The sequence below is a fragment of the Oratosquilla oratoria genome, chromosome 11, assembly GCF_046742065.1.
Source record: "Oratosquilla oratoria isolate Oo_2021 chromosome 11, ASM4674206v1, whole genome shotgun sequence".
Classification (NCBI taxonomy): Eukaryota; Metazoa; Arthropoda; class Malacostraca; order Stomatopoda; family Squillidae; genus Oratosquilla; species Oratosquilla oratoria.
In genome coordinates, this window is record NC_134787.1 from 28827252 (window position 1) to 28840150 (window position 12899).

The window sequence follows — 12899 nt, forward strand, 5'->3', positions numbered from 1 at the left end:
CATGAAATTGAGCACTCTATCTAAGCACTTATCAATAATGGCTTCAGTGAGAAAGACATTAACCACCAGACCAAAGGTGATGACAATAACCATAACAAGGAGAAAATTAGCATCTACTATAAATCTACATTTACATCAGCTTACAAGAGGAATGTATAATGAAACAAATTATCAAGAAAAACATCAAACCAGTCAACCCATAGAAAATACTAAACTTAGTGATTTATTATAAAACAAAAAAAACAAGCCACCTCCTACTTAAGATCAGCCCACACCAAGAAAGGAACTTTAGAAGTCACATGTCATCTATAGGTTCAAATGTATGTGAGGGAACTGTGAAGCCCTTCCTTCCACCTACACTGGTGCAATGACAATGAGATTATCCCATTGCATTTCATACCACCTTATATCAGGAGCCCCTAAAAACCACATAAGAGCTGAACATGACATAGCCCTGACAAGAAATATGCTAGCAGAGGACCTCAGGGCACTCCCAAGCATGTGAGTAACCACCACTAACCCAAGCACGCAACAAACCCAAGTACAGGACAAAACACCACATAACCAAGCACACTACATTTCATCACAACCCAATGCCAGAGGCTCCAAGCACTTATCAATAATGGCTTCAGTGAGAAATACATTAACCACCAGACCAAAGGTGATGACAATAACCATAACAAGGAGAAAATTAGCATCTACTATAAATCTACATTTACATCAGCTTACAAGAGGAATGTATAATGAAACAAATTATCAAGAAAAACATCAAACCAGTCAACCCATAGAAAATACTAAACTTAGTGATTTATTATAAAACAAAAAAAACAAGCCACCTCCTACTTAAGATCAGCCCACACCAAGAAAGGAACTTTAGAAGTCACATGTCATCTATAGGTTCAAATGTATGTGAGGGAACTGTGAAGCCCTTCCTTCCACCTACACTGGTGCAATGACAATGAGATTATCCCATTGCATTTCATACCACCTTATATCAGGAGCCCCTAAAAACCACATAAGAGCTGAACATGACATAGCCCTGACAAGAAATATGCTAGCAGAGGACCTCGGGGCACTCCCAAGCATGTGAGTAACCACCACTAACCCAAGCACGCAACAAACCCAAGTACAGGACAAAACACCACATAACCAAGCACACTACATTTCATCACAACCCAATGCCAGAGGCTCTCCCAAGCATACGACAACCCACCACTACCCGAGCTACCCCAAGTTATCCAGTAACATCCCCCAGTGAAAAGCATATATGAACACAAACATATAAAATGAAATACAGCTCCATTCATTATGACATTTTTCCCTAATCACAGAGTAAGAATATCCCAAACAACTGAAGAGGGGTCTTGTACCCAAAATTGCGATCTAGCTATAATGACATCAGAACATAAGAATGAAGGAGACTGCAAGAGACCATAAGGCCAACACTAGGCAGCTTCATATCCATCACCCCTTGTCATCCCCATCCATAAAGTTGTCTTATCATTTCTTAAAACAACTGATGGTTTCAGCACTTACTACATGGTTACTAAGTCTATTCCATTCGTCGACCACCTTATTAGTACACCAATTCTTGCCTATTTCCTTCTTAAATCTAAATTTGTCCAGTTTAAATCTATTACTGTGAGTCCTGCCCTGTTGTTTTAATATGATGACCTTGTTTGCATCACCCTTGTCAAAGCCTTTGATCCACTTGAACACCTCAATTAGATCACCCCATACTCTGCATCTTTCTAGAGAGTGTAAGTTCAGGTGCCTAAGCCTCTCCGTACGGCAAATTTCTGAGTCCACGTATCATTTTGGTCATTCTTCTCTGTACTGATTCTAGTGAATTGATGTCCATTCTCTAGGACGGAGACCAAAACTGTACCGCATAGTCAAGGATGGGTCTATCACTAGGTAGAGTTTGACAATTACCTCTGCACTTCTATTCATTACCGTCCTAGCAATGAAACCTAATGCTCTGTTAGCTCTATTCCTGGCACTAATGCGCGGTTTCCTGGTTTTAAGGTCCGGACTCACTAGAACTCCCAAGTCTCTCTCGCACTCAGTTTTCTCTAAAAGCATGTTATCTAAGCTGTATCTATTTTCGGGGTTGTGTAGCCCTACATTTAACATGCTACACTTAGAGATATTGAAGTTCATTTGCCATTTCACCAACCATGTGAACAATTTGTTAAGATCTTCCTGCAGACTCTCTGCATCGTCTCCTGACCTAATTTGGTGCTAAGATGAGAGGAAGGGTGGAGGGGTGTGGAGTGTATTCAGGGATGGAATGGGTGGGAATGATTTTATGCCTTTTCCTTTTTGGCTACCTCCCTTGTAAGGGGGAAAAAGCCTTGGTATATTGTCTTAAAAAAGACAATAAGAAAAAGAAAACAACAATACGAAATGAACATCGCTGATAAATCCAAAGAGAATCCCAAAGAATTCTATAGTTACATTAGAGATAAAAAGGTTGTTAGGAATCACATTGGTCCACTATTATCTGCTGACGGTCAACTTGAATATTCAAATGAAGGAATGTGTAATATCTTAAACAATTATTTTAGCTCGGTATTCGTAAACGAAACACCTCAAAGTGAATTCCAAACTGAAACCTGTGAAAAGTCTGGGGTAAACTTACTCACTACGGTAAATATAACAAAAGAAAAAATTAAAAGGTGTATAGACAAACTCAAAGTTAATAAAACACCAGGGCCTGACGGTTGGCATCCAAGAATCTTAAAGGAAATGAAAAATGAGATTGTTGTTCCATTAGAAATTATTTTCAAGAAATCCATCATATCCGGAGATGTCCCAAGAGAATGGAAGCTAGCTAACGTTACTCCCATATTCAAAAAAGGTGACAAAAAGAAACCAAATAACTATAGGCCTATAAGTTTGACTTCAATCGTAGGAAAAATAATGGAAACTATCATCAGAGATGCTATCGAATATCATTTAGAAAGTAACCGTTTGATAAATGATAGCCAGCATGGTTTCACACGGAAACGTTCTTGCGTGACTAACTTACTCGAATTCTACAACACAGTTATCTCGAATTATGACAAAAGAAACAATATAGATTTAATATATCTAGACTTTGCAAAAGCTTTTGATACCGTCCCACACGAAAGACTACTTACTAAATTAGCTTTGCATGGAATAAGTGGTAGCCTATTGGGTTGGACTAGTAATTGGTTGAAAGGTCGAAAACAGAGTTGTTTTAAATGGAAAACTTCTGGATGGAAAAGTGTTGCAAGTGGAGTTCCTCAGGGTTCCGTTCTTGGGCCACTTCTATTCATAGTATATATAAATGATATAGACCATGGACTAAAATCTACTGTTTCCAAATTTGCTGATGATACAAAACTGTGCGGAGTGGCAAATGATCACTCAAACCAATTAGATATTCAAGAAGATTTAGATCAATTACAGCAATGGTCTGAAAAGTGGCTAATGAAATTTAACACAAGTAAATGCAAGGTAATGCACATAGGTAAAAATAACAGTAAGTACGATTACAAGTTATTTGGAAATTCGTTAACAAAAGTGGATAGTGAAAAAGATCTCGGCGTAATTATCAGTAACGACCTCAAATCATCCAAGCAGTGTATTTCAGCCTCTGAGAAAGCAAATAAGATTCTGGGATTGATTGTGCAATCTTTTGATTTCAAAAGTCCATCACTCATTAACAAGCTATATAAATCATTAGTTCATCCACATTTGGAATATGCTGTTTCCGTATGGTCACCGAATCTCATTAAAGACATTGACAGACTGGAAAAAGTACAACGGCGAGCCACAAAACTGATTCCAAATATCAAAAATAAATCATACGAAAATCGACTTAAGCACATGAATCTGTTTTCCCTAAAAAAGCTTAGACTCAGAGGTGACTTGATACAGGTCTTTAAGATTTTAAAGGGAATTGACAACATCAAAAGTGACCAAATTTTCACATTGAATGAGAATCAGACAAGAAACAATGGTCTCAAACTGTCCAGAAATAGATTCAATTTGGAAGTGGGTAGAAACAACTTTGCCAACCGTGTAGTTAATGAATGGAATAAACTTCCTGCACAGGTAGTGCAATGTACTTCAGTTCGAAGCTTTAAGAATCATTTAGATAAATACCTAAGATGCTGTAATGATTATAATTTATGTTATATTATTTGTTATTGTTTTGTTATAATTTGTCTGTCTGATTTTCATTTATTATTAGTTATATGTCAATTTATTATCATTTACTATTTACCTGTTTGTTTGTTATTCAACTATACCTATGCATTTATTTATGTATTTTATTTGTTATTTACATTATTATAGTTTTAATTTATTATTAATATGAATTTATTTATTTATTTATTTTTTTATTTTATTTTTTTTTTTTTTTTGCATCCGACCTAGATATGGATCAAAAGGTCTCCTGTCGGCATGCTCCGCCTTTGTAATCCTTTGTAATTTTAGTGTCATCCACAAACTTACTAACATCACTATTTATCCCATCATCTAAGTCGTTTATGTACATGATGAACAACAAAGGACCCAAAACCAAGCCCTGGTGGACCCCACTAGTAACATTGCCCCACCTAAATTTTACTCCATTTATGGTGACCCAAAGTTTTCTGTTACTAATCCAAGCTCTAATCCATTGTAACACTTTTCCTCCTATGCCATGGGCTTTGATTTTATTTAGTAGTCTCTGGTGTAGCACCTTGTTGAACACTTTGCTAAAGTCAAGGTAAATAACATTGTAATTATCATTGTTATCTGACGCCTTATATACTCTAGTATATAAGGAGTAAAAGTCCATAGTAAGGCATATGGAAAATACTCTTACAGAAATAATAAGAGCACAACTAGCCATCATTTTCAGTGAGGTATTGATATGAGAAAATAATTGGTTACAGAGCTTGTGGCATCCAGGAGGCATAGTGTGAACATGATGCAGTATTTTGTGTAGAAGTACACTGCAAAAATATTGAATGCATCATGTATACTACTCTTGCTTTTTTGAGTTCCTAAAGACAGCACTGCAGAACCAACATGCATTTGGGTAAGCACCAATGATGCACCAATATGAAAACTTCTTCAGATAATTCGGTTCAAATTGATAGCCCATTACTACACTGTCTATCTATACATCTTGGCTGTTGTTTAGGCTACTCTTAAAAGACAATGACAAATTCTCAACATCACTAAATGAATTGTCTGTTTCACTACAAGATGCTTGGGTTGGTAAATATGTCATGATGTCATCAGAACTAATAACAAGAGATGACACTGTAAGCTATGTTTTAGAATGGAAACTTGAAGATGACAAATATTTTGGTCAAAAAGTCCCTCAAATAGTACTTCTGAGATAAGATATTTGTTGTAAACATGGTTCACATGAAAATAAATAACATTACAAAAGAAAATATGCAAAGTTAAACCTGGTGTTGGTAGTTACTCTTTAAGAGCAGTCTCATCTTGGTAAAAGATATACTATTTGTAATAAAAATATGGACTTGGGAATAAAACTTACAAAAAAAACTTTCACAAAAAAATTATTTCTTTAAACTGAGAACTTCCTGCACATACTTGATGCAGGCAGTTTTACACAACTACCATTTCATCATACATTTAATGGAAAAAAAATATTCAAATAAAAACCTACCAGATTTGAGCAAGAGCTTGTTGAGGAAGCTGTGATTGTATAAGAATGTTCCTTGCCTGGACAGCTGACAAGTATCCACTTTTTGCCCTGTCAGTCATGTTAAACACTTGAGTGTACTTAAGCTTGTTGGCTTGAGGAATGCCCCACTCTGCTGATGCACCACTGGAAAATAAAGCAAGAGGATACATGTACCACTGCACTGGTAAATAACTGGATGAGTAAACAAGTCATAATGACTAGCATTAGATAATGCTCCCACTATACAAATGGAAAAAGTCACAATATTCAATCCCATTTTCAAAATAAATTCTTAATAGAATTCAATTTCATTCCAACTAAAAAAAAAAGATATGCCTTATCATTTAAACTTAAATTAAAGCTAAGGTATAAAGGACAACAAAAGGGTATTGGATAGGTGTGGAATGAGTGAAGGTAGTTGTTGTCATTCCCTAGACTGCCTGGCCGAGCAGTCCCATCTCCCTGAGGAATCTCATGGCTGGAACAGGGTTTTCCCACAAATCATTTATGAAGTGTTTATTGTGTTGTTGACATGCATGGCTGTGTATGATGAAGTCCTCTATAATGTTTCATATAATATGGGATGAAGTGCTGCATCCTGGAAAGATATCTGCAATCCAGTCATCCAGCCTCTTCTGGTAGCTTAGAAGGACTGGATGGCCAGGTGAACTATGTCCTTTTGGGGGAGAGAGGATTCAGAGGGATGGATATCGAGGGTGTGGCACACAGCAATGTATTGCTTTTCAGTTTGTTGATGGAGCAATGAGTGATATGATTATGGATATGCTTCTGGAGGCTGGTGTCTGGTGGTTGTGGAGGTAGAAAGGAGAGTATGAGTATTTGTGTGTGATTGTAAGTATCTGTATGTTATTTTGATGTTTCTTGGCACATCTGGATATTCTGCTATATAGTGTAGTGGTTGTGCTGCATTTGTATATACCTAGTTGTATCTTATGGGAAGGGGAGCCATGCTCATGGTGTCCCATCTTTGTATCTCGCAGTATCTAGTTTGCTCTTAAATTTGTGTATGGTTTTTGCACACACTATTGTTCCAAGTGTCCACCACTCTGTGTGGAAAACTTCTTTTTTTTCAGATCTCTTCTATAGATATCCTTTTTGAGTTTTTTTCATGTCCTTTTGTGTTTCTCTTGTCTCAATTTAGTAAGTCCTCTATATCAAGTATTTCCGTGCCTTTTACGATTCTATAGAATCTATAGTATAGATGGTTAGTAGGTCAACTCTCTCTCTTCTTTGTTACTAAGTTGGTAACTTCAATTTAGCCAGTCACTCTTCATATGACAAGCTTGAAAATGCTGGGGCCATTATCATGGTTGCTATCTGGATTCTTTCAATTTTCTTTATACAGTAAAAGCCCTCGTATCAGGCCTTCTTGTATCCGGCACTTCAAATAACCGGCATATTTTTCACGAAAACTGAAAAATTGTGATAAAGGTAGACGTATACATAAAACAGATAAATTTAAAATTCCCGCGTATGTTTAAAATCCCTGCGCGTGGTTGTAGTTGCTCTCGCCGCCACCAGGGCTTCTCAGTCCCATTCACTTCTCCTGCCACGTGTTAGCCACCTCCGTGCACATGTTAGCCAACTCTATCATGCCCAAAGTTGAGAAGAAGAAAGTGTGGTGGTTTTACTTAAGCAAAAGGTGGACATATGCAGAAGATTGAAGAAAGGCGAAAATAGAAAAATACTAACGGAAGAATACGGCTTTGGGTCGTCTACCATTTACGATATCAAGGCCCAATCCAAAAAGCTAAGAGAGTTTGCGAAGTTGAGTGACACACCTGAAGCTGCAGAAAATCACCACACTCTACAACATAAACGTGTGAAAATGCTGGACAAAGTGTTGTACGAGTGGTTTTGTCTTAAAATGTCTGAAAGTGCAGCTATATTAGGCCCAACGCTGCAAGAGAAAGACAAATATTTTGCTGAAAAGATGTCAATTGGAGAATCGTGCCAGTTCTCAGATGGATGACTTAAAAGATTCAAGAATCGCCATAGAATACGTCGTCTTGATGTGTTTGGGGAAGCAAAATCTGCTGATTTACCTTTTGCAGAGGAGTTTACAGACAGGTACGTTAATTAACCTATGCCTTCATGGTAAAGATTCGCATCTCATATTTCAATTTATCTCTCGCATACACGGATGCATAGTGCATTTATATAAATATTTATTTTTTAACTTTTCTTTCCTCCTTTCTGTCATAGGTTTGCAAAATTGGTTGCCGAAGACGATCTGAAACCGCAACAGATCTACAACGCTGACGAGACCGGCCTGTTCTGCCACTGTCTACCGGCATCTACACTAGCCAGTGAAGCAGATGAAACCACCAAAAGGTTCAAACAAAGCAAGGATAGACTGATGGTGTTACTGTGTACGAACATGGCAGGGACCCATGAAGTCAAATTGTGTGTCGTTGGAAAATACCGGAAGCCACATTGTTTTAAAAATCTAATATACTTGCCAGTGGATTATCGCCCACAAAATAATGCATGGGTGGACTCAAAAACATTCATGAACTGGCTCAAGCATGTGTTTGTCCCATCAGTGAAAGAAAATTGAAAAAAGAAAAGACTTCTAGAGAACAGCAAATTTATTCTCCTACTCGACAACAGTAAAGCACATCCACCAGCTGAGGAACTGAGCAATGGAAACATTTCTGTTGTGTATTTACTGCCGAACGTAACGAGTGTGATCCAGCCCATGGATCAAGGAATGATTCAAAACTTTAAAATGAAATATCGGAAAAGTTCTATGCGCAAAGTAGTTTATTTTGAGGACGGTAGCATTTCCGAATTCCAACGTGGGCTTAATGAAGGCGCTATTTTTATGGAATCGCTAGCTTGGGAGGATGAAAAACAACAAACTTTAATGCGATGTTGGAGCAAATCATATCCGAAAATAATGTTTGAAGATCAGGAAGGGAATAAGAAATTTGAGGTTTTTCCATTGGCAAGAAAGAATCGGTGGTGAAAGAATTGAAAGATGGGTTGTCGCGCTAAACTTTGCATTAGTGACGAAGTGATACAAGCGTGTGTAGATATGGACAGTGACCGAGCAGCAACATTCTCACTTAGTGATGATGAAATTTTACAATCACTTCCTGATGAACACGCGAAAACGACAGAGGCAGATAGTGAAGAAGACGGCCCTGAGATAAAAGTGTCGTGGAAGGATGCAGCGAAGGGTCTAGCAGTGTTTGTGGAATTTGCAGAACAGTGCACAAACAAAAAGGAAAAAATTCTAAGCAGAGACATCATATATTTTATGAAAGTTGGAACAAAAAGTTTAGTGAATGAAAATTCGAGTGTAGAGGTGAACGCTCCCTCTCAGCCACCAACACTGAACGCGGCCATTCACAACTCCGTCGTAAAATTATTAGATGATGAATAAGACAACTGGTGATCCTGTGATGATTATAACTGATGTATATTGATAGGATTTACTCTATACTGATAGAATTTACAATATATAGATATGTGGATGTGTTTATTATTAAAGTGAATTAAGATCTATTAAGATCTATTAATAAGTAAAAGAACAATGTAAATAAATGTATTTTTCAAATATCCCTTCCCGTATCCGGCATTTTCTCGTATCCGGTACGTCTTCGGCCCCATTGGTGCCGGATACAAGGGCTTTAACTGTATTCTTTTTGGTACTGGGTGGCCATACTCTCTAGGCCTTATTAGTGTGTCTAATATTTTTTCAATAATTTCTTCGTCTAAATAGGTAAACGGCACTTTTATTGATATTAACAAATTATAGGATTCTCTGAAAAAAAAAAAAATTATTTGTTTATTAGAGGACATGTCGTTTGAGATAATTACTCCCAGGTCTTTTTCAGATCCCACTTTCTTTACTTCCTTAGTTCCAATTGCATATTGTCCTGACTTTTTTTTTTCTGAACTCCATTATGCTACATTTCTTAATGTTGAAGTTCACTACCCACTTCTGACTCCATTTCCAAAACTTGTTTAGGTCTCTCTATAGTGATTCACAGTCTGTTTTGGTTTTCAATTTCTTCAACAATTTAGCATCATCTGCAAAGAAGCTCATGTAATATTCCACATCTTCATCCATGTCATTCACATAAATAGCGAAAATCATTGGAGCCAATACAGATACCTGCAGAACTCCACTAATCACCTCTTTCCAACCTGAACACTTTTCTCTGAGTACTACTCTCATTTTTCTACCATGCAGGAAATCTTCCATCCAGTTTAGTATGCCTTGTATCCCTATGTTTTCCATTTTTTTTTTTTTTTTTTTTTACTTTGTTGAAGGCTTTTTGTAAGTCTAGGAAAGCACAATCAGCCCATCCATCCCTCTCTTGTATTATACAAGGTATGTTCAATAAGTAATGAGAAAACCTTAGGTGAAACATTAAATATGATTTGATCAAAATACTTCATGGTAAAATACACATACATATATTCTATAAAATGACTAACTGGCAACTTTCTATATTTGTAGGTCTGAGTGCAACGGTGAATGTGGTGGAACCAGTCTGATTTGGTTTGCTGATCTGTGAACACTTGTCAAGATGCAGGGAAACATGGAACAACGTTATGCCATCAAATTTTGTGTTAAACTTAAGAAAACCAAACAAAAAGCTTATGGAATGTTAAAGGAGGTCTATGGGGATGAACAGATGAGCCAAGCCCAAGCAAGTTTCTATCAGTGGTTTAAAAGAGTTTCTGAAGGAAATGAACAGGTTGAGGATGAACCATCTGGAGCACCGAAAAGTCCACGCAAGGAGGAAAACATTGAGGAAGTGCAAAGGTTAGTGATGCAAGACTGTCAAATATCTGTGAGGATGATATCTGAAGCTGTTGGTATTAGTACTGGCACAGTAGAGACAGTTTTGACCGAAGATCTGAAGCTCCACAAAGTATGTGCCAAATTCATACTAAAGATCCTCTCCGACAACCAGAGGCAGTTTCATGTGGAATGTTGCACTGACATTCTCGAAATAATAGAGGTTAATTCAAGTTTCCTGAATAAGGTAGTGACTTGCAACGAGAGTTGGGTGTTCACCTACAACCCTGAGAGCAAACGTCAGAGTGCTCAATGGAAACACGCGACCTCCCCCAGACCCAAAAAGGTAAAGATGAGCAGGTCGCAAGAGAAGGCCATGGTCATTCCTTTCTTTGACTCCCAGGGGCTCATTCACGTTGAATGGGTTCCTCAGGGTCAAACCGTCAATAAGGAATATTACCTTACTGTTCTGAAAAGGTTCAGGGAGAAGATGAGGAAGAAGAGGCCTCAGCAGTGGAGGAGTGGTCAGTGGTGGTTCCACCAGGACAATGCCCCATGCCACAAGTCAACGCTGGTGACCACCTGGATGGCCGACTGGGGAATGAAAGTGGTACAACACCCACCCTACAGCCCTGACCTAGCCCCTTGCGACTTCTTCCTGTTCCCACGCATGAAAGACAGCCTCAGGGGAACCAGATTCCAGTCAACAGAGGAGCTGAAAGAGGCATTGGAAAGTTACCTGAAGGGACTACTGAAAAAGGACTTTGAGGAGGTCTTCCAGGTTTGGAAGAGACACATGCAGAAGTGTGTAGATCCGAGAGGCAATTAATTTGAAGGAGACAAAGTTTTGTAAGCTTATGAAAATAAATAGTGTCTCTCCTGACATTTTCTCATTACTTATTAATATACCTCATATCTATTAGTCTTGAGTAGAAACAAATTGAATTTGTGGTACATGATCTTCCCTGTCTAAAGCCAAATTGTCTTGAGTTTATTGTATTTTCTTCCAGGTGTTTTACCCATCTATTCTTGATCATTTTCTCATAAATCTTGGCTACAGTACTTGTTAGGGAGACCAATCTGTAATTAGCTTGTTCTTCCTTGTTTCCTCCTTTATATATTGGTACAATATTGGCATTTTTCCAGTCCTTTGGTATTTTTCTTCTTTGAGTGAGCAACTTGTTATGTTGTATATTTTGTCCATTAGTTCTTCTTTGCATTCTTTTAGTATCCAGTTTGCAATTCCGTCTGGGCTGTGCGATTTCCTAACGTCAAGGTTTGTTAATTGATCCATTATTTCTTTTTGTGTTATTATTTCCCTGGAAGCTCGCTGGCTGAGTGGGTTAGAGCATCGTTACTTGCGGCGAAGGGTGAGGGGATGGTAATTCGAACCCTGCCAAAGGCAAAATTGAACCAAGTTCATGGTTCATTAGATTCCACGATACAAAGTCCTCTGTGAGGGGCACCATCCTAGACTTCCGATAGGGGGGAGTTTGTAACATTAAACCATATCATCATCATTATTTCCCTCATGGGGGGAGATCGCACTTCACGTCCTTCATCCCAATGCTGTACTTTTTCTCTAATGAAAACAGACTTGAAGTGATTGTTCATGACTTTGGCCATTTCTAGATCTGTGTATTCTGTATTTCCTTGGCATAGTTTCACCATTTCCTGTTTATTTGCCTCTCATGTCAAGGTGATCCTTGACTTTGAGGATTTTCATTTTATAGTGTAAATGGGCTGTAGGTGCTGTATTTGTGCTGCCTGTGATTGTCTTTAGGGCTTTATTTTGTATGGTTTGTAGGGTGTTGTGATGTGTCTTAAGGGGATTAGGGGCCCAAGTAGGGCTTGCATAATTCATCACTGAGTGTATGCATTGTTTGTATACAGTAGTAACAGTTTCTTTGTTTTGTCTAAATGTTGTTCCTGCAATTCCTTATGTCTGTGAAGCATTGTTTAAATGATATGGATGTACAGTATACCCTCACTCATTCGCGGTTCACCGTTCGCGGCCCTGCATACTTGTGGATTTTGCTCTCAAAGTTTTTTTCATAATTTCGGCAATTTCGTGAATTTCTGAGGCCATTTTTTAGCAGAAAATGCTCACATTCACCCTAACTGGTAAATTATTTTAAAATAACAATGTCAGTTATTATAAAATAAAAAATTAGAAGAGAGAGATGATACAATATAACTGATAAATAATTCTAAAATAACAATGTCAGTAATTATAAAATAAAAAATTAGAAAAGAGAGATGATACAGTATAACTTGTAAAAAAAATTAAAATGACAATGTCAGTAAATATAAAAAAAAAATCAGAAAAGAGAGATGATACAGTATAACTGGTAAATAATTTTAAAATAACAATGTCAGTTACGAGCTTTCATTTCTCCTTCCTGCTGATTGGCTGCAGACGACGTGACGTCACAAGGG

The 12899-nt window shown here is 37.6% G+C and overlaps 1 protein-coding gene across 1 annotated transcript in view; it reads right to left on the reverse strand.

The window, feature by feature from the left end:
* Positions 1 to 12899, reverse strand: part of Dap160 (dynamin associated protein 160) — a 465025-nt gene that overhangs the window by 404875 nt on the left and 47251 nt on the right. The window contains exon 9 of the mRNA XM_076192536.1: positions 5663 to 5824. Within this exon, the coding sequence (XP_076048651.1) occupies positions 5663 to 5824 (162 nt within the window). The remainder of the gene's footprint in view (positions 1 to 5662; positions 5825 to 12899) is intronic.